The sequence below is a fragment of the Antennarius striatus genome, chromosome 12 (assembly GCF_040054535.1).
Source record: "Antennarius striatus isolate MH-2024 chromosome 12, ASM4005453v1, whole genome shotgun sequence".
NCBI lineage: Eukaryota > Metazoa > Chordata > Actinopteri > Lophiiformes > Antennariidae > Antennarius > Antennarius striatus.
Window position 1 is genome coordinate 18,001,868 of NC_090787.1, and position 21,392 is coordinate 18,023,259.

At 40.6% G+C, this 21,392-nt stretch overlaps 2 protein-coding genes across 5 annotated transcripts; both read right to left on the reverse strand.

Moving 5' to 3' along the window:
* Nucleotides 1-582: 582 nt before the first annotated feature.
* Nucleotides 583-13,246, reverse strand: katnal1 (katanin p60 subunit A-like 1). Of its 3 annotated transcripts, none has more exons than XM_068329237.1 (11): nucleotides 13,131-13,246; nucleotides 11,662-11,835; nucleotides 11,114-11,274; nucleotides 10,272-10,434; nucleotides 9,042-9,169; nucleotides 8,835-8,940; nucleotides 5,060-5,218; nucleotides 4,859-4,985; nucleotides 4,435-4,569; nucleotides 4,217-4,343; nucleotides 583-1,870 (listed from the first exon to the last, which is right to left on the reverse strand). In XM_068329237.1, the coding sequence occupies exons 2-11, from the start codon at nucleotides 11,821-11,823 to the stop codon at nucleotides 1,672-1,674; spliced, it is 1,467 nt and encodes a 488-aa protein (XP_068185338.1). In that variant the 5' UTR covers nucleotides 11,824-11,835; nucleotides 13,131-13,246; the 3' UTR covers nucleotides 583-1,671. The 3 variants fall into 3 exon arrangements, with proteins under 3 accessions (XP_068185338.1, XP_068185340.1, XP_068185341.1); XM_068329239.1 differs by having other exon boundaries at nucleotides 11,662-11,832; nucleotides 13,131-13,207; XM_068329240.1 differs by lacking the exons at nucleotides 8,835-8,940; nucleotides 9,042-9,169.
* A 979-nt stretch (nucleotides 13,247-14,225) lies between these two features.
* On the reverse strand, nucleotides 14,226-15,916 carry zgc:101559 (Ras-related protein Rab-33B-like). 2 transcript variants are annotated; one of them, XM_068329374.1, is made up of 2 exons: nucleotides 15,650-15,916; nucleotides 14,226-15,296 (listed from the first exon to the last, which is right to left on the reverse strand). In XM_068329374.1, the coding sequence occupies exons 1-2, from the start codon at nucleotides 15,905-15,907 to the stop codon at nucleotides 14,856-14,858; spliced, it is 699 nt and encodes a 232-aa protein (XP_068185475.1). In that variant the 5' UTR covers nucleotides 15,908-15,916; the 3' UTR covers nucleotides 14,226-14,855. The 2 variants fall into 2 exon arrangements, with proteins under 2 accessions (XP_068185475.1, XP_068185474.1); XM_068329373.1 differs by having other exon boundaries at nucleotides 14,226-15,302.
* Between the last annotated feature and the right edge of the window lie 5,476 nt (nucleotides 15,917-21,392).

A 21,392-nucleotide genomic window follows, 5' to 3' on the forward strand; every position in this document is an offset into this window, starting at 1 on the left:
TCTTTAAGGAAAGTGCAACTAATTTACAAGATAAGATCAGGTTTATTGATTCATGCACACCTTTGTTAAGATTCTTCCAACATCTGAGGAACCTAAAATGTTTTATTCATTCTTTGTCAATTTATCCAGGATGATATTATAAATAGCTGATAACATCTTAGGCCCCCTATGGTTTTAAGAATATACGTCTACTCATCTGTGACATGGAGCCTTGTTGTGTAAATATTTGGCATCATCTGAGCACCAGCGTAACTATTTGCTCCTCTGGAGCGGATGTTGAACTAAATCTGACTGTTTAGTCCGTGTACTGGGCAAAGGAAATTTAATCTAATCGGAATCTACTCTGTTAAACTCTTTTTCGATCAATATATTGTCACGACAAAATTAACGTTTTAGGTCAGAGGAGAGGAAGGCCTTAGTAAATGTCTTACATTTTTAGAAAAGTTGGAATATAATATAAAGCAATTTTGCATACTTCGGTGATGCAAGACTTTAGAAGAAAAGTCAATACTGTATAGGAAATGTAAAATGTAAGTAAAAAAATCAATAGTGTGTTAGTAATGAAGCAGCAGTACAAGAGAACACTTTGCACAATTTATTGTACAGTTAAGAAGAAATAATAGATGCAAAATGCAGCATAAGAACAGTGTGCATCTCGTAAAATATTAACTGTTACATTCATGACAAACAGTACCGTGGACACAGTGCATTCTGGGTATACAGTCAGAATAATGTACACAATGTTTTCATCTTATTAACTCTTATTAACTCCTCTAGGTGTCTTTGTTACGTAGCTGCTACACATGTAAAACATGGACAGAGGAGGTGTTCAGCTGTTGTAAACACAGGTAAAAAAAAACAAAACAGTATAATTCACTTGTAGTCACTTGTTTAATTTTATTGTGCTCTGCAACTTTTAAGCTTCAAGCGTTTGTTTGGTCATGCTGGAAATAGATCTGTCGACTCGTGACCTCAACACCCATTCGGATTTTATGCATTGTATTTTAGGATTTCTAGTTAATGCCGGATTAAAGTTGACTGGATTCATTCCTCGCTCAATTTTACACGGATCCATCTCCATGACAACTGAGAGAACTCGACCTGCTGATGAAGACTGCGTGATGCTGTTGAATGCTCCAACAGAGAGAGACTAAAAGTAACCGGCCACAATTTGTTTTTTCTTGGTCAGATTACTAGTTTTAAGACATAACTTCAAAGTATATGATTCAGTGATCTGAATGTTACTGAGTCAATGAAATCAGGAAACCAAAACAATTAAAGACCTGCATCCTTGAACAATCCATGGGTGCAGAGACCATTTTTTCTGCTTCACTACATTTTTTCATCACAACAGAAATAACTTTTTTTTAAACCAACACAAACATTCAAACACATTGTTAGTTTTGACCTTAACACAGATTCTGTGGTTCTTCAAGTAAATTCAGTCAGTAGTAAGTATGTAGGCTACTAAAGAAATGCATTAAAAGTGCTTTAACAGACAGTCAGGACAACGGCCTCTGCAAGAACCAGTATGAACAGATTTCTCAGTTTCTATGAAGTAGTGGGTGGACAGAATAGTTGCTGTTCCTCTTCTGTTGTAGAAATCAAGTACAGAAAGCCGAAAATATTAATGTGTCTTAGTAAGTCGGGCTGTGTATTAGAAAATATTATCTATACTGACCCAAACTCACTCATCCAAGCTTCATACTTTTCCAAGTCGGCAGCAGAGACAGACTTGGAGATTTTCTTGAGTGTGAGCGTGAAGTCTTCCATAGTCACAGGCATCTGGAGCTCGTCTTTGGACAGAGCTCGGATCTCCTCAGGACTGAGGCCTTGGATGCGCCGACGCATTGCCATCATAGATGCGTCTCTGATGGACATGATAAGTCAAGAGCAGAGGAGGGAAGGGACCCTAGTTAATTCACAGTGTTTCTCCTCTGCAGGCTTCTGTCAGTAAACATTATCAGCTACGTCAAAAGATGACAAGGACTAGACGGTATGAAACCTGCTCCACTAAAGCAGCTATCACACAGTTACAAGGATTGTTCAGAATCTAAACATATTCCGATGATCAATTGAGAGCCTATATCAATAAATAAATTATGGTTGTCACATAATGAAGTATCTTACAATGATGAGGGAGCTACGTAATCATCAATAATCAACACTGAACCAGTGACAGTTTAAATAATCCTGACACTATGGGGAACGTCAGAATCAATGAAAGCTCATTAATAGAGTAGATTCCACTCGACATGTTTGTGACAACTCGTGATGTGCTGGCAACACGTTTGGGGTTTACCCCTCCTCTCGCCTGTAGCCAGCTGGGATACAGTCCAGCAGCACCTGTGACCTGCATGGTGGAAAAGCGGCTCATGACGAGGCGATTACGGTCGTCTAGTCTTCAAGAAAATGAATGGATGGATGTAAGTGTGTGACACGAGTCAGTACATGAACAGATCCATCGCTATGTTTACACGTGTAGTGTAAACATGAACACATACATATAGAGGTATAGCTGACAGATAGCATAACCTAGCTGTTGTGTTTTCATGCTCAAATAAGGAGGAGACAAGACTGCATGAGGAGAATGGTGAAGCCAGAAATAGGAGGTAAAATAACACTGAACTACAAGCAGAAAGGAAGTTTTGATTTTTCCCTCCAGGTCTTTTTTTCTAAATCTACAGGGAGTAGATAGTGTAATCCTCTGAGCTCACAAAGCAAAAAACAAAAAAAACAAACAAACCCAAAAAAGCAAGTGCCAGATCCATAAAACGCATCGATGCGCAGACAGAAATGTGCAGACTCTTGTCGGATATATGAAGTACACAGCAGGTTCGGTCTCTTACATTTCAGTCATTGGAGAAACTTTCCATTCACATCGGTGGCTGACTAACAGATAAAGAGCTGGAGGAAGACGCTCAAACAGCCATCAGTTTAAATATCGATACTGTTGCCTGCTCGAGCGTTAAACCTGTCAATACGAAGACTGACAAAGATGACGTGTGGTTTTACAGACTGTTGGTTCTCCAATAATGTCTGAACAGCTGTCATAATGTACGAGCATTACACACAGCAATTTATTGCATTCATGTCTTCTACACCACCATTGGTGGCAATATCCTTACATAAAATGTAAGGAGGATGTTTAATGGCTCAATACAGCACTCACCCTGAAATACGAATTTAAAAAGTTTAAAAAGTTAAGCTTATACAGGCGCTCACTGGGTACAGTGGTTCAGCAAATGTCTGTTAAACTTCACCTCCGTGGATAAATGACCACCCGGTAAAATAAATGGGTTAGGAGAAAGGCAGAAAGGGACGAGGCAGCAGAAACAGAACCCTTATCAACAACGAGCAGTGTAATGAGTTTATCAGCGTGTAAACACACCCGACCGTATGGGAACACAGACGAGAAGAAACAAACACACATCTGCTCATCTGCATTTACTTTCCCTCACCTTCAAAAACATTTCCAAAAAACACACCAACCTTTTTTGACCACAGGATTTTCTGGGGGGGATTTTGTTTTGTTTTTTTAGAATTGCAGATACATAGGATATTTAAAGCAGGTGTTGTGATAATTTACAGTATTATGAGGCTTTGTTTCATTTTGGTCTGACTGGATTAGAAAGGACTGATTTTTGTGAGGGATCTTTTGAAAGAGACAACAACAATGTCTTTCTTTAACTAATCCCAAATGACTTCTTCCTAATTCAATTAACAGTCTTTAAAAAAGGCAAAAAGGCATGTGGATTGGGGAGAACGATTCTGCACAACCTGGATCAGGCTGTTGGCTGGAGGTGGTGCAGCCCACCAGATAAGCTGCAAGAAGAACGCGCCTGCACTTAGGTCACCCAAGTTTAGATCCAGAATCAAAACGGAGACGATACCCCTCAGAGTCACAATCTGACTGTTCACCAGTACAGCATCAGAAACCATTAGCACCCAAATTGGGTCTAAACAAGCAGGAAATCATCTGATGCGGGACACATTAATTAACCATTTTATGAAATATTATGTCCAGCTATGTCACTAGAGATTGTTATGATGCTTACAGCTATCAGTTATTGTTTTACTTCTGCGTTGTCTCTGATTAAAGTAATGAACACATTTAAAGATCATAAGAATAGATGGTTCATTTAAAATACACAAACTACTGAACACATTCTTAAATCACTCGAGGATACTTCAGACTACACACTACTAAACACACCTGCATACGTTGGTAATATCTGCTCCAGAGTAGCCCTCAATCTTCTCAGCAATGAGGTCCAGATCCACATCAGCCGCCACCTCCACCTCCCTCAGGTTGATCTTCAGGAGCTCCACGCGACCCACAGCTGGACACACATGACAAACAGCATTACTCATGAATCAGGACTGGGATTGGTCAGTTCCATCATTTTAGCTTGTTGTGGGCGTTGTGGTCACCAGTGGGCAGAGGGATATAAATACGCTTTTCCAGCCGTCGACGCATGGCCTCGTCAATGTCCCAAGGGAAGTTGGTTGCAGCGAGGACCATAACCATTTTAGAGGGGTCATCATTCTCCAGAGCTCCCCCAACACCTGGTCACCAAAACACACACAAAATGAATAGTGCTATGAAGCCACGTATAGGACATCATCTAGAAATATATGTAGGACTAACTGAACAAGTTTAACAGTAGGATGTCTGCAAATCTATAGATTCTGTCCAAAGCAGTTCAAAAGTTAAGTGAAAGTGAAAAGGCAACACAGAAAAACATGATTGTACCAAACTAAACAAAATTAAACCTCTGAAACTTATTTAATTCTACAACCATATAAGAAAACACTTTCTGTATGTCTCCTCTCTCCATGTCACTATTCCACTCACCATCCATCTGAACCAGAAGTTCTGATTTGACCCTGCGGCTAGCTTCGTGTTCATCCGAAGTTCCTCTTCTACCACAGATGGAGTCGATCTCATCTATGAAGATGGTTGTTGGTGCATAAAATTGGGCCTGAATAAAAAATAAAAAAAATACTCTGTTTCTGTGCCACAATAAAAATGTTTGTGTTGTCTATATAGCAGTACCATTTTGAACAGCAGACGGACAAGCTTTTCTGACTCGCCCCTGTATTTGGAGGTGAGGGTAGATGAGGACACGTTGAAGAAAGTAGTCCCACATTCTGTGGCCACTGCTTTGGCCAATAGGGTCTTCCCTGTCCCGGGTGGGCCGACCATCAACACACCCTAAGACAAAATGTAGCAAAGTGTTAAAAATTTGAGGCAAATCAATATTTGTAGTCTTTTTCGCCAGCAGCTTCTTACAATAAGTCACAAATCCCAGTTAACCAAAACATTGGTGACTGGTGGCCACAAGATGCTAACAGACAAGAACTATTTTTTTAAACGTATTCCTTATTGTATGCATTTTTTTTTTATAAGACCCATCCAGTTTTTGTTATGGCTATTTCCTGGTGTTTGGTGTTCACTGTGCACATCTCAGCAGATTATTGAATGTTCCAACAAAAGCTTTAAGACATGATTAACCTCAGTTGCTTTGAGAGCAATATCACCTTGACAATCAAACTTCATTATCATTTTTTTTCTCTTCCCTCCTTTGTTTATTCATTCAATATCACTTTGATTTGATTTGTTTACTATCATTTCATTACAATGTTCTAATGTGGGCAGTTGATCAGACGTCTAGATCCAGGCCAGAGACATAAAAATAATTTTTCAATTTGTATTTGATTTAATAGTAATAAATGCAATTGGTTACACTGGTGAAAACAGCAAACAACCGTTTGTCTGCTGTCTGACAATGCTGGCAAACGTTTTTACTGGTGATCCATGAAAACCCAGAGCATCAAGTTTAAAATACATTAAATACAAATTGAGTGTGAGGCAGCCATCAGAGCGGCGCGGCAATTATTGTTCGCTCTCAGGAATGAACTGCTGCAAGCTCTGTGTGTCATTTGGATCCATTAGAGACGTAAGGAAGTGCAACATTTAGATTGGCAGGGCTGACAAACAGAAGACAGCTAAAACAGAGTGCAGAGTGTTCCATCTGCTTCATAACTGTCTAACGACAAATATAATCAGCCTAGTGGAGGGATCAGTCCTTATTCATTAGTGCTCATGCAAGTAAGGTACAGATTATTAAACAGAAATATTCTTCACAAAAAGAAAACCTTGACAGAGACTTAATGCCAGTAACAACACTCATTTACAGACGTTCAGAAACTGGCATTGACGTAAAAGTCAGGGCTGCAGTTGTTGAAAGGATTAAAAGGACATTGTGGGACAACCCGACTATTGAAGTGGAACGTAACAGAATCCTTGTTGCTGGATGAGCAGACAAACACCGAAACATGAGAATGACAGGGAGTTATTACTCACCTTAACCATGTATCAGAATGAATGACTTCATCTAAGAGACCAAACATGTATCTGTTTGTCACTGTCCTTTTCTTACTAGTTAATGCATTCACCATTCATCAATTGTCCTCCTTGACGCAGTGCAACACTGATGTCTAACATTTCTGAATCTGGTTTGTCTGTTGCCATGGAGATAGGATACATCAGCCAGAAAATGACCAAATGAAACCCAAACATCTTTTGTGGTGCTGAATGCTACACAAACCACAAGGGTTGAGGTGTGTTACATTTCCTGCAGAATGAGGCAGAGTTTGAGTGTTATAAAGCTGAGGTGAGCAGGTGAGGGTTGAATGATCTCCTCCAGGAAAGACGCAGTAATATTTTCAAAGCCCTCAATTCTGATTCCTAAAAAGGATAAGATAACGTATAAAATTTAAAAAAATACAGAAAGTGATTGTATGAAAATGAACTATAGTTGCTGATGCTTCTGGTCTTATTGAGACAATGTAGTAAAATCAGTTACAAAGCCGTGTTTCACAAAAGGGTGACCCTCACCATAACAATCTGAATGGCCAGACCTTTCATACCAATCATGATAAGATCATCTGATAATCAGCTTTACAGCCCTGTGTCACCTCCTATTGTGAGTTGCAGCTCTGAGCCGGTCATGACAGTAGATGTCAAACAGGATGAGTTAAATCACAGGCTTCTGCTTTATGTTTAACACAACCTCACAATTTGTATGGTCAAATGAAACAAAATGAAACTGCATAAACCTCTTTACTTAATGTCAACTTTATTTACGTCTTTTTTTTTCTTGTTTGTGAATGTTAATTTTGTGAAAAGTTTAGTTAGGCATTTATGAATCAGGCCAACAAAAGTCCCTGTTCTGTTAAAAACCAAAGCTGTATTGATCCTCACATGTCTGGCCTGAGGGCGAGAGGCCTCACATGATGGAGGTCGATAGTACCGGTGGAGGATAAACGCACTGGTCATTCTGCACAGAGACGTACATGCTGAGACCAGCACCTATGTTTAAACTAATGAACAGCCGCATGTGAATGCTCACGTATTTTAACTAAACAGATTGAAATTCAATTCAAACTCAGAGTTAAAATTTTAAAATGCACACATCTCTGAGACCAGATACCAGTAATTTACTGATATTAAAGCTGAAACTTGTGTTACAATATTCATAGCTGGTAAAAGCCAACATCTGTAAACATTATGATGTTGACTTCAACACTTGAAATTGTGCTGCATTCACCTGGAAGTGCAGTTGGAATGATGCTTTGATTATTTGTCGTCATATTTCCGTGTAATACAACTATTCCCACGTCAGAAAGAAAACATCATAAAACAAAAGTGATTGATTAGTTGATCCTTACAATATCAATTAGTTCGTAGGTAACAAATGTGGTTGCATACAACACAATCCTCCCCCGGGAAATTTTTTTTAGAAAATGGGGTTGTTTTCCTGCATTCTGAGGGCAAAATCTTTTGTTCAGTTTACCTACAAAAATACACTACAGTCAACAGTTCAAGCTTAACTATCTTTATTTCTATCCTACTTAATGCAGGTATAAATGTGAGATTCAGCAATTGAAAACTTGCATTCACTATGTGAAGATACTGTTGAGTCATACAAAATATTACTCAATGTTTACTTGCAAGTTTTACCTGGACTAGAAGAAATTTTAACTTTGACCACCACCAAAACCATTGGTATACTAAAACCATAGTTTAGTTTAGTTTTTTGTAATTCGATAATATGATTTTTCATTTCAATTTAAAAAGGCATGAAAAATAGCAAACAAGGTGAATACACATTTACATACATTGCTGGTTATTCCTGCTGGTCATAGGGATTAAAAGTCTAAGACTACAAAAAAGTATTGATAATATCTTTCATTTACCACTTTCACCACTCCTACCCCCTCTCAGCATTCACCATTTGTTGTTCAATTAGGATTTTAACACAAACTCTACCATATAACACTGGATTCTTAATTTCTTTCGATCGATCGTCCTTGCCTTGTCGTACACCAATTTAGCTTGTAAAAATAGAATCATTTTGTTTTTCATTGGACGAAAGGAGGTCATGACTCGAGTGCATATTTAATGATCGGGAGCGTTCGGGTCACTTCGGCTGTTTCCGTCAGCATGCGGAAATAGCGGTGCTAACGAGAGAAAAAGTTTGTTATCGCTCGGGGATTTTCGTGAGTCCAAAAAAGTTGTACGTTTTAGCCTTTTTTTCCTAAAAATAAGAACGCCACTGTGGCTACACAAGCTGAAAATCTTGTAGCCATACGGAATTTACTTTGCCTATGGTGACGTGGCGACGTGGCGAATGGCTAGCGCAAGCCCAGTATATCCTCTGCTTTCTACTATTTCTTTATAGATCACTGAGTGTAAATAGGTAAATATTTATGTAAATAGGATTAATTTTGCGCGTGTGTGTGTGTCTGCCTGTGTATTTGTGTACCTTCCAAGGGCGACGGATACCCTTAAAGAAATCAGGCATCCACATGGGTAAAACGACTGCTTCCCTAAGCAGCTTCTTGGCATCTTCTAGATCAGCAATGTCGTCCCTAGAGTTCAAGAATACAATTAGCGCTGCTGAGGGAAAAAAGACTTCCCTTGGGGCAAACCATGTTGGGGAATATGTGACAATGTGTGTTTGCTACCATACCAGTGTATGCTAATGTTACGCGACACAATATCCCTCTCCAGTGCATCGACCAGGTCGCTGTCATATCCTGTGGGATCAAACTTCTTTGGTTCCACATCTCCTGCTGCATCTCCAGGTCCTTTCTTTCCCTGATTGAAGTAAAAATATGAACAAACAAATTGTTTTCAGCCTACAATCTATCTATTGGGGCAGCAGTAACTCAGTCCACTAGGTCTTGGGCTGGGGACCAGAGGGTGGTTGGTTCATGGCCCATAAGAACTGGCAGAGGAGAAGTGCAAGTTCACCTCCTGAGCACTGCCGAGGTGTAATTATAAAGTTGATTGATTGATTGATTGATTGATTGATTCATTTTTTTCTTTCTTTCTTTCTTTCTTTCTTTGTTGTGACAGAGGACCCACTACCTGGGCCAACAGGATGACGGGAAATGGACCTGATGGAGACTTCTTTACAAACCTCCCCTCAAGAAAAAAACAGCCAACCTCCAGTGGAGGATTTTACATGGTGCCTTCGGTTCCAATGCTTTTATCTCTGTTTTCGCCCCTGCGGTGTCCAGCCAGTGTCCCTTCCGTCCCCTTCGTGAGACAGTCTTTCATGCTTTCAGTGAGTGTGGGAGACTTGCAGTGCTCTTCACTCTTCTAACGAATGTTTTTAATTTGTTCAGTGAAAATTTTAGTATCAGGAAATTCCTCTATGGTGCTGGGTACAATAAATCGAATCAAAGAAAGTGGCAGCTTTTAAATTTTATATCTGGAGAGGCAAAACTCGCAGTTTATGTGACCAGGAAGAGGAGAATTGAAAACAGTACCGTTCAAGAAGCAGCTACTGTTTTTTGCTGTAACATCAGATGTCGCTCAAAACTAGAATTTGGTTTCTATAAAATGACAAAAGACCTGAATAACTTTAGGAACATCTGGTGTTACAAAAATGTCCTATGCACTTTAGTTGATGATCACCTCAGTCCTGATATAATGCACTAATTTTTAAATTGTATTTCCTTTTATTTATTGGTATTTAGTGTTTTTGAAGTTTCATCTAATGAAAAATTGTAAAATGTTCTGAATGTGATTGAAGTTTTTTGCAAAAAAATCTTCTTCTTCTGAAGCACTTTAGTGCTTTCATCTAATGTAAAATTGTAAAATGTTTGGTTGTGATTAAAATGTTTTTGCAAAAAAAAAAAAAAAAAACTTTCTTTTTCATCCCTCAACCCCCAAATAACTAGTGTAGTCCAACCTTGTCATCTTTGGCCTTTAATCCTCGGGCATCTCTGATTCGCTCCGGTTTGGCGTTGGCCTGACCACGGCCCCCTGGCCCTGCCCCTCGATGCTGCAAACCAGGTGATTCCTTCTTCTGCTGTTTAGTTGCACTGCTGGGGCGCTTTAGTGCAACAGGATTCCTACAGCGACATTCATATGGGAATATCATCAGACCCACAAGCAGACAAAATCATGGAAGATCATTTTTAATGAAGCAGGTGGTGATGACACGTTGTGTTTATGCTCCAACAGAGTGGCTTTAACTTCAAACCAGCTCTACTAGTTCTCTGTTGAGCTTCTTGTTCTCTATAATGACCATATACTTAATGGTGAGTCACACATATTCTCACATACTATAATTGCATTCTTGTTTTATTGCACTAAGTACGACATAAGAGCTGTTAATTATTTTCTCGCTTTCACTGAATATATATATATATATATATATAACTGCTGTACTGAGATTCTTGAAACTATGCTAAAGTAAAATGTTGATTCAACTGTCACATACATATCAAATACAAGTTTATTTACATAAATGTCACGACATACAGGGATCAAAGTGACCCCAACACCCAGCATGTATCCTAAACAAAAAAAGAAAATTAACAATATCTTTAAAACAAAACATAAATAAGCATGATACTGATTTATACTTTCTCAAATTCCTGAGCAACATGGAACTACTGATAGCACATATATGAAATACTACACCAAAATGTTTCAACTGATAGTAAGAACATCTTCATGATAAGGTATTTTGTGGTGGTGGACCCTAAATGAAATACACGGGCTTTAGGGCAAAGACATAAAACAAACCTGTGTTCAACAGGGATAGGAGGGGGCCAATCTGTCGGATCCTCATGTCTCTCCTCCGACTGAGGGGCTAGAATGTGAACTGACCTCTCTGACTTAAAGCTCTCGAGCGTTACCGTGATGCTTTTCACCTGTTCATATTCCTCTGTTAGTTCCTGTCCGATCTGTTAACAAACAGAGGAAGGATGGTATTGCATGAATATTAAAAATATTCATTGAAAATGCATGACTTCTTGTGGGCATATATTTAAGAAAAAAACAACAAGTTCAGTTTGAATGTTTAAGAATGGTTATTTGACTTAACAACAGCTGTAAATAGCCAATAATTACAGAAATTACAGTTCACTGGTGAATAAAAGATGCCAAATATAGTGACAGATTAAATTAGATTTACCAGTATTTAAAAAGTCTGACAGCAGATACCTGCTGATGCCAACTGTGTGAAGGGAAAACACCCACTGAATTGTGTAAATATTTGTTCTGCAAAACCACTGAACAAGGGGGTCATAAATGGTTTGAGAATCCCATCGTCAGGGGTTTGGAGAACCCACCTGTTGCCATTTGACTTTGAGTGCTGGGTCTCTGAGGGACTGGCAGTGCTTGTGGATCTGCTGAATGACACCTTGGTAATACACAATGGAGGAGTCATAGTTTCCCAGCAAGGCAAACTCACGGCCCTTCTTGGCATTGTCACATATTTCTGCCAAATTCATGTTGAGTAACTGCTATATGGTGAGAGAAAAACCAAATAATATCATGTTTAATGTTCACACTCTTTTGACTGGGAACAAAACAAATGTGTTAATTAATGCTGACAAGTCATTAGTTATGAACCACATTCAAACCATATTTTTAATTCTCATTGTATTGTATTCATGCGCTGCAGCATGTGTATCTTCATTCAAACACTCAGCAGTCCCAATATCTAGGTTTATCAACAATCAGCTTAAAGGTACAATAACACATTTAAACTTTTAAATGGGAGATTTTATAGTGACACCAGTGTCAGTTTAGAATTATACACCCAAAATATGTTATTAATCTGATTAACGAGTATGGCTAACCTATCAGTAGGACTGGCAAATGTGAAACCCCAAAAGATTACATGTTATGTGGTATTGCATTTTACATTACTTTAAGCAGGCGATTTAAAAACACACAGATTGACTTGTATGACTTGTCAGACACTGGATAAATACTGGATCAACATACAGTAGTGTAGCACGGTGAGTTTACATCAAATTCAAACTCTGTTAGATAATTGGCCCTGTGACCATTAACCTACTGAAAACTAACATCAGATACAGATACAAGTGTGAGCAGATTGCACATAAAATCCCTGTCTGTCTGTCTGTCTGTCTGTCTGTCTGTCTGTCCGTCTGTCTGTCATTTTGCAGGGTGTGGCTTCTACTTCCTCTACCAACAGGCGTTTAGGACGACACTGTTCAGTAATAACTGGAAAACAAATCAGAGTTCAATGTCTTTGTGCAGAACATTAAATCCATCCAGGCGTCCAGGATCAGGTGTTTTTTGGGGGGCCTCTGCCCGTGCAGAGCGTTAGGAGTAACACCGCCCCTGGGCAGATACAGAATCGTTTTATCACTTCAGTTACAGGCTGCAGAGCAGATGCCAACACTTCCTTCAACTTCTTGAGATCTTCCATGAATCGTGGAGTCTAGACAATTCCCCACCCTATTAGATTATGGGCTGAATATTCATGCGGGATTCTTAGACTTGGACTGCCATACTGGCACGTCGTTTTTAGTGATAACGGGCGTCGGTCGGACAGCCCACCACACGGTTAAATCAAACCGTCAGCCATAGTTTAAATGACTCTACATTATGGTCTGCCCTCTTGTCAAGGTTAGCTCTTGCTAGCTTACCGCTAGGCCACAAGCTTATGGTAATAAATACCGAAAACAGCTATTTAAAACAGCATGTGTTTAATACACATGTCGTCAAAACAAGCGGCAAATTTGATAGCAGCCTTTAGTTTTAACGGTTAAAGTAATGGACATACCTGCTCGACATGTTCTTGCTGGGACAAATGACCGAGTTAGAGGTCCGGCATTGTTACCATGGCCGCAGAGACGCGCGTGAGGAATACAGACGCGCTCGGTCTTCGTGCTGCATTCAGGGACTCACGAAGAGCTCGTAAATAGCATTCCCTTGCTTTGCAGCCATCTTTTGTAGACCATCCAAACATTAGTCCAAAACGTCTGGCTATTAAAATGGTTATAGAAGTTACAGAAAACTCGATGTCGTTTACGAACTGCTTTGGTCTTTCACATAATGAATATCCCACTTTCAAGTGAATTTTAGCATTGCCTTGATTTTGAGATTTGCTCTGTGTCAACATCAGGGCTTTGTAAAAACGAGCCACTGGTCGGCGCTAACACACAGTAATAAATTTAAACCACGCCACGATGAAGTACAGTAGACTCCCCCGGCCCTTTCCTTTAGTTACATTTGGTCGCTATTTACCACTAATTATTGTTATGCATTTTCATTTATAATGAGAATGCATACTCAAGTTACTAACACTCCCTGACAAGTTTCATGAAAATAGAACCAAGGCTATCAGACTGCAACATCCCGTAACACCCCTGAATTCAAAATTTTACCCTGACCTGCTTGCATAAGGTCAAAACTTAAAGCTAGTACTCTGACCTACTGTCATCAATCAAAGTACTGTACTAGCTTTGATCTATGGCCTTATTCACACTGGCCTTCTCCCTCGTCTTTCTTTCCTTCTTATCTGGTTCATGAGTGTACAAACGTTTAAATTTGACAATGACCTAGTCTTCTCAAGGTCAAGGTCATCATCTCATTTTCATCCTCTTTGCCACCAGAGTAATGTGCTTTTTGTTTCATCTTTCTATCTGCAATGGTTGCAAAGATATTTGGTTGACTAACAGATGAATGAATGGACGGACGAATGTATGGATGAACAAACGAACACTGATAATTACAATATAACACCGCTTATAAGCGGCAAAAAATTATCAAATTTTCAAACATGCATGTGTATTTTAAGTATTTAAACTTTGATAAAGCAGAGTCTTCAGAAAACTAAATTATAGTGATAGACCAAGTTTATTGATTTGCAACCGTCTCTATACTGGTGGAAAATGCTTGCAACAGTTGGGCTGTGATTTTACCTCGCACATTCTATACTTCTGGCATACCGATTTATAAAGATTGCTGAGCATGCATTCACTCGTGCATTTCAAGTGAACTATGTGGATTTAGATTTTGTTCCAAGACAAATTAAATCAGGCATCAACACCTGAGTTTATGATGATGCTAACTTTTGAGAATAGCAAGATCAATGTATGACTTTTTTTTTAATGATTGTTTTTTATTCGTTGACACTGAAATCCCTTCTATCCTTGTCACTGCCTTCTGAATGCTATGGATATGTTACTAAATGGCTGATTACATATACTATGTCTAGGACTAAGTACGCTCTACAATGTTTTATTGTGCAGTTTGAGCATCAAATGTTTAGAATACCTCCGTATCTGTTCATGCACTTTGCTGAAATGTTGACTTGATGTTGTACAAACCAAAAGGCCAATACTATCACCACCTTGGCCTTGAGACTTGACTTCCATTTTTTTAATCTCATGATCATATGACGCATTTCTAAATTCAGTCTAAAACACCTTGCTTTACTCAGTACCACTTCTGCAGTGATGATGGGCTGTGATGATGAGTGTATTTGTACAAGACGAAGGTGACCTCAGCATTGACACATAGCTGCCTCCTGCTCTCTCTGATTCCATAGCTGGCTCATGCTGCCCTCACTCAGCTGTTTCAATCTCATGGGTTTACGGCTCTTAAGTCTATAAGCCAAAGTCAAAAAGATAGCTTCTACATGTTCTTTCTCTGTGGGATCCTTGGCCGAAGTCTCAAACAGTGGGAAATTGTAGCTGTCGGCTAGACACTGAGCAGCTAAGGTGGAGACCTGACGGTGATCCCGTAGGTCACACTTGTTGCCCACAATGATGCGTGGCACCATGGGCCCCACTGAGTGTCGGCTGCACTCCTCAATCCATTCCGGGATGCTCTCAAAAGAGGAGGGGCTGGTAACGTCGTAGACAAAGATGACAGCATGGACGCTGCGGTAGTAATGCTCCACCATGCTGCTCCTGAAGCGTTCCTGACCTGCTGTGTCCCAGATCTGCAACTGGCACAACAAGACAGACATGCAAGGGCAAAATCAGACACGGTCATAAGAGTTAGTGAAGTTGAACATCTTTCTCACTGTTACCCAATGTCAAGCAAAGTTTGGTCTCTGTGTGGTGGGACACGTAGACGTCCAGATGGTAATTTTGTAAAGACAGACACAGGTCTGTTTTGAATCCATCACCATGCATAACTCTTAATATCTGTATACTGTATTAGCTTCAGACCAGTCTTTCATGTGTTCCATTCAGCTGTTTTAGCTGGACAATGGTTTGTGTGTGTGTATGTGTGTGTGTGTGTGTGTGTGTGTATGTGTGTATGTGTGTGTGTATGTTTCAGTCCTCTCACCTTGATTTCCTCCCCATCCAGATCCAGCGTCCTCTCTCTAAAATCCACCCCGATCGTTGCCTCTGGGTTTTTCAGAAACGTCCCACCACAAAATCTGTACGTCAAACACGTTTTTCCCACATTTGAATCTCCTATGACAATTATCTTGAAAATACGGACGCGTACAGTCTCACAATCACGCTGGGAAGACAGCTCTAGAGAGTCATTTTGTCTGAAAACGATGTCCAAGTCCTCCTCAGGTTTGTTTTCTATTGCCATTGCTCATCTTCTCGCGGTCTGGACTGAACGCTCCTGAAACATCGCGAGAACTTGAATCGTAAAGCCTGAAGAAAAAAAACCTTTATATTCACCGTTTTGGGTTTTACGTGTTTTTTCTTTCTTTTTCAAATATAATCATAATATATTTTAAAAATCGTTTCGCAAAATGAAATCATTTTCTCAGTTGTTGTAATTCTATGTTAATTGTTAATTCTATGCCAAAGAGGAGGTTTATGGATGTAATGAGGGAAGACATGAAGGTAGTTGGTGTGAGAAGAGGATTCAAAGGACAGGGCTAGATGGAGGAAATTGATTCGCTGTGGCGACCCCTGAAGGGAAAAGCCGAAAGGAAAAGAAGAAGATAATATATAATACACGTACTATTCGAGTTATTTTTCTATTCAATGCTTTGCGAGAGGAAGTCAAGTTCTGTCAAGTTTTTTTTTTTTTAAATCTCATTGTCTTTTCTAATAAATATCCGTCTGGTACTAAAAAATAAATAAATCATAAATCAATTTTATTGCAAGATGTTAGCGACAGCATCTACATTTAGCTATTCATTTTATTATACAGTCACATTATTCACGCTCACACTCACCTCAGGTTAATTTGGGGCCGGCCAATAAACCTGAAACGCATGTTTTTGGAGGTGGGAGGGAACCGCCCTGCTGTGCGGCGGCAGCGCTAACCCACTCCACCACCGTGCCGTCCCAGTTTTATACCATGGTTCTGAAAATATTACACTTCAGGATGTCTGCACTGACTTGTTGACTAAGTGTAATATACTGTACTCCAGACAACGTTGTTAGCGGGCGGGCATCTTATTTATTTGTCTCCTTTTTTGCAGAGCAGGGCTACGGGAACTCAGTAGGGACAAACAGACTACAGGTAGAAAAGCAAAGCACTAAATGAACCAGTGTTATTCAACACAATATGTTACATCTCCCCTTCTCAGAAAAGAAACCTCTTTATATATTGCACTTAAAAGTTAACATTAAACTGACTCTTATACTGTTTAACCTTTAAACTGTACCTTTAGGTTTCCAGATAAACAAATCTCAATTCAAGTAAACAAACTTCAATACTAGTACCTGTAGCTTCTTAACTCAGTTGCAAATACAAAGCAATGAAACAGTCATTTAGCTTTGTAATAAACTTCACACAGTAACTAGGAAGGTGTGATTAGTATCTCTTCACTGTCTTAATGTAAACTAATTTATCAACACAATCTATTACAGATTCAGTCTATCAGGAGGCTTCACAACTCTGCCCAGCCTGGTAGTGAACTGTCCAGCTGGCTGGGCTCGAGTGGGGCACACAGTTGCTTTGGGCGGAGAGCGAGGCAGAACATTAGGAGCTGAAGGTTGCTGCTCCTTCTCAGGTGGCTCTGCCAGCTCAGTCCATGGTTCAGCACGTATCAAGTGACGAGGTTGGTTGGCGGCTGCAGTGCTTCTACGAAGGTGTTGACTGTTGCGGCGGTACTCCGTGTCTCTACAGTCCACAACATATGATCGCGGTGCACTGTGTTGTTTCACTACAACTCCAGGGGACCACCTGTTGTTGCCAGGATGCGGCTGCATCCTGATCTCATCTCCAGGCTTAAGGGCAACAGGGGGTTTACCTGCTCTCTTGCGGTCGTAGTAGAACTTTTGACTGTCCTTGGTTTTGTCCAGCAGGTGCTTGACTTTGAGGGGGTTATAAGCTGTTGGCGCCAGCAGGATGCGAGCAGTAGGTAGTTTATTGCGAGGCCTCCTGCCCATAAGGAGCTGAGCAGGTGACAGGCCTACTTGCTCAAGCGGAGTAGTTCTGTAATCCATCAACGCAAGGTGCCTGTCTGGTGCTTTACACCAAAGTCTCTTAACAGTTTGCACTGCACGCTCTGCTTCACCATTTGAGTGTGGTGTGTGCGGCGACGACGTCTTGTGTGAGATACCATAGCTCTCACAGAAGTCTTTGAACTCTTCTGAGGAGTATTGTGTACCATTATCTGTCCGCAGAGTAGCTGGGATGCCATGTCTGCTGAACTGTGCTTTCAGGGTTTCGATGGTGGTGCGACTGCGCATGTCTTTCAGTTCATCCACTTCAATGAATTTTGAGTAATAATCCACAAGCAGGATGTAGTGTTTACCCTCAAACTCAAACAGATCTGATGCTACTTTCTCAAACGGCAGCTCTGGTGTTTCTGTTGGCTTTAATGGGTGTCTGGGCAGCTTATTCTGGAAGTCTGCACACTTGCTGCAGTTCCTGACCACTTCCTCTATTTCTGCACTCATACCTGGCCAGTATAGCACTTCCCGGGCTCGCTGTTTGCTTTTCACCATCCCTAAGTGCGAATGGTGTATCAGTCTGAGCATGTGTTCTCGTAGAGAAGGGTGCACTACTATTCGTAGTCCTTTGTAGATAACTCCATCAGAACAGACGAGCTGGCTCCTCGAGTCCCAATATGGCTGAACAGGAATGGGCAATTCCCGTCTGTGTTCTGGCCAGCCACGCTGTATTGTTTGTTGTAGACAGCTTAGCTCCTCTTTGGTGCACTCTTGCAGTTCAGTGTACTTCTGGTCACTAACTGAGACAAAGCTGAGCATGGAGACACACTCTAGCCCATCAATCTCTGGCTTCTTTTCTGGAAGTTGCGCTCTAGAGAGTGTGTCAGGCAACTCCATGTCCTTTCCTCTCCTGTACTTGACAGTTAAGTCATACCACTGCAGTCGCAGACTCATTCTCTGGATGCGCATAGGGGTGGAGAGCAGTGATTTCTTAAAGATATCTTCGAGAGGTTTGTGGTCGTTGTAAACTGTGACATGTGTCCCAAATATGTAGTTGTGAAACTTGACACAGGCATGTACGATGGAGAGCATCTCCTTCTCAATTTGCGCATAGCGCGTTTCTGCATCCGTCAGTGATCTTGACGAGAAGGCTACAGGCTGGTTTTCCTGTAGCAGGACAGCGCCCAGCCCACTGCTGCTAGCATCACAGAAAATTTCCACAGGCTTCGCTGGATCAAAAAATCTCAGTACTGGCGGGCGTGTGCATAACTCCTTGAATCTGTCAAAGGCTTGTTGCTGTGCTGGCTGCCACAGGAACTCTACGTCACCTTTGAGGAGCTGACGCAGTGGAGCATCCTCTTCACTGAGGTTTGGTATGAACTTTGACAGATAAGTGACAAAGCCTAGGAAACGGCGGACACCATCCTTGTCTGTTGGCGGTGTCATGCAGCGTACTGCTTCAACTTTTGCTGGGTCTGGTTTCAGTCCATGAGCTGTTATTAAATGACCTACATATGACACAGCTGACTGTCGGATGTGACACTTGCTGAAGTTTAGCTTCAGATTGTAGCTTGTCGCTCTTTCGACGACTCTGCGTAGAATTGCATCATGCTTCTCCATTGTGGGGGCAGCTACGAGAATATCGTCCATCACACTTACAGCACCTGCAATGCCCTCGAGCATTTCATCCATGATGCGCTGGAAAATTTCTGGTGCACATTTCAGTCCAAATGGGAGTCTCAGCCATCTGTACCTGCCAATCGGAGTATTGAACGTTGTGATGAGAGCCGACTCTTCATCCAGTCTTATCTGTAGAAATCCTGACTTGGCGTCTAAGACTGAGAAGACTTTGGCACCAGGGATTGCAGAGACAACATCCTCTATGTTGCGCATGGGGTGGTGTTCCCTCTTAATGACTTTATTTAAGTCACTTGGATCAATGCAGATTCTTACTTTGCCATTTCGCACTGTGGCTACCATGGAACTCACCCACTCTGTAGGCTGTTTGACTTTGGTGATGTGTCCATCTTTCTCCATCTCATGTAGTTTTTCCACTATCTTTTCTTTAAGTGCAGCTGGTTGGCGACGTGCAGGATGGACCACACCCACAGCATCTGGATCAATTTTGATTTTGTATATACCTGGCAGAGTCCCGGTGGTGTGTGTCAGCTCTGGAAACTCAGCCAGTCCAGCAGGTGCACTCTGTGTTGGGGTGATGACATCACTACTGCTCAACTTGTTTTTTACAGTAGTGGTCTGCAGTGAGGCGAGACGAGCAATCAGACCTAAAGCTGCAGCTGTGGTGCCACTGAGCACATTTTCCTGTGCAATGTCCACAATTTCAAACTCTGCACTCACTTCACAGGTTTTGTAATTTACCTGTAGATCAACTGCAGCAACTGGCTTCAGCTTGTGGTTGGAGTAGGTGCGGAGGACGGTGTTGGAGCGCTTTAGCTCACCGTTGTGCTGAAGAAGCTGGTAACTGTTCAGAGTTAACGTGTTGCACTTGGCACCCGTATCTAATCTAAATCGCACTTGCTGCGACAGAATCTGTAAGCATGCCGTCCATTCATCATCATCTTCTGCATCATCAGTCTGTGTCAGATTTATGCTCAGGATTTCATCCTCATGTGGATCCGTCAGCCCAGTTTAACGTCTTGGAGATGTCTCTGCCTTGTTCGCCGATCCACGTTCCTAGCCAGCCGGCTTGTTGTTTAGCTTCTAGCTCCGAGAGGGGACCGTCAAATACAAACGTGACGTGACTCCTGAACCTTTCAAACTCCTGATACAGATCCGGAGCGTCCCAGTCTATTTTCGGATGTTCAAACTGAGAGGTTGCCATTGTTTTTTTCTGTTCTTGACAGACTTCTGACACCATGTAATATACTGTACTCCAGACAACGTTGTTAGCGGGCGGGCATCTTATTTATTTGTCTCCTTTTTTGCAGAGCAGGGCTACGGGAACTCAGTAGGGACAAACAGACTACAGGTAGAAAAGCAAAGCACTAAATGAACCAGTGTTATTCAACACAATATGTTACACTAAGCATAATAATAAAAAAATGCTCCTCTGCATTAGAAACTAACTTTTATTTGGCAGGTCTTGGCCACCACCATACTCAATCAAGCCTTCACAGACGCACAATAAAACACCTTCATAATAATAATAATAATAATGATAATAATAATAATAATAATCTATACTTTAATCATCCCTCTTGGGGAAATTCTTTTTACACTCACACTTCACACACACACACACACACACACACACACACACACACACACACACACACACACACACATATATATATATATATATATATATATATATATATATATATATATATGTACCCTGCGTTCATACAGAGAAACAAAAAGTTATGTTCATCAATTTACTGGTTAATGCAACTACTTCACAATAAATCCTGACTTTATGTTGGCTATAATGTTCAGTGTCTCTTTGCACTGTTCAGGAGGTTTTAATGCAATGCTTTTTGTACCTAATAAAAATGTGAACCAATTTGGGTTAAACTATACTGTATTGAACTTAAGTTCTAAATAATTTCATGCAGATCAAATGTTCTTCATCTGAAACAATAATATTTATTTTTATTTTTGATTCCTGCTTGTAAAACAAACATGAAGATGTGGATAATAAAACACACATCCACTCAAAAGAATATGTTCAAATATATTTTTATTAAATATATAATTTG

Excerpts from the sequence above, each read along its gene's own strand:
- katnal1 (XM_068329237.1), bottom strand. The coding sequence starts at position 11,823 with ATGAATTTGGCAGAAATATGTGACAATGCCAAGAAGGGCCGTGAGTTT. Across the intron at positions 5,219-8,834 it reads GTATCCGTCGCCCTTGGAAG|GGTGTGTTGATGGTCGGCCC; the intron begins GTACACAAATAC and ends ATTTTGTCTTAG. Across the intron at positions 4,986-5,059 it reads TCCGTCTGCTGTTCAAAATG|GCCCAATTTTATGCACCAAC; the intron begins GTACTGCTATAT and ends TTTTTTATTCAG.
- zgc:101559 (XM_068329373.1), bottom strand. The coding sequence starts at position 15,907 with ATGGCAATAGAAAACAAACCTGAGGAGGACTTGGACATCGTTTTCAGA. Across the intron at positions 15,303-15,649 it reads TGGATGGGGAGGAAATCAAG|TTGCAGATCTGGGACACAGC; the intron begins GTGAGAGGACTG and ends TTGTTGTGCCAG.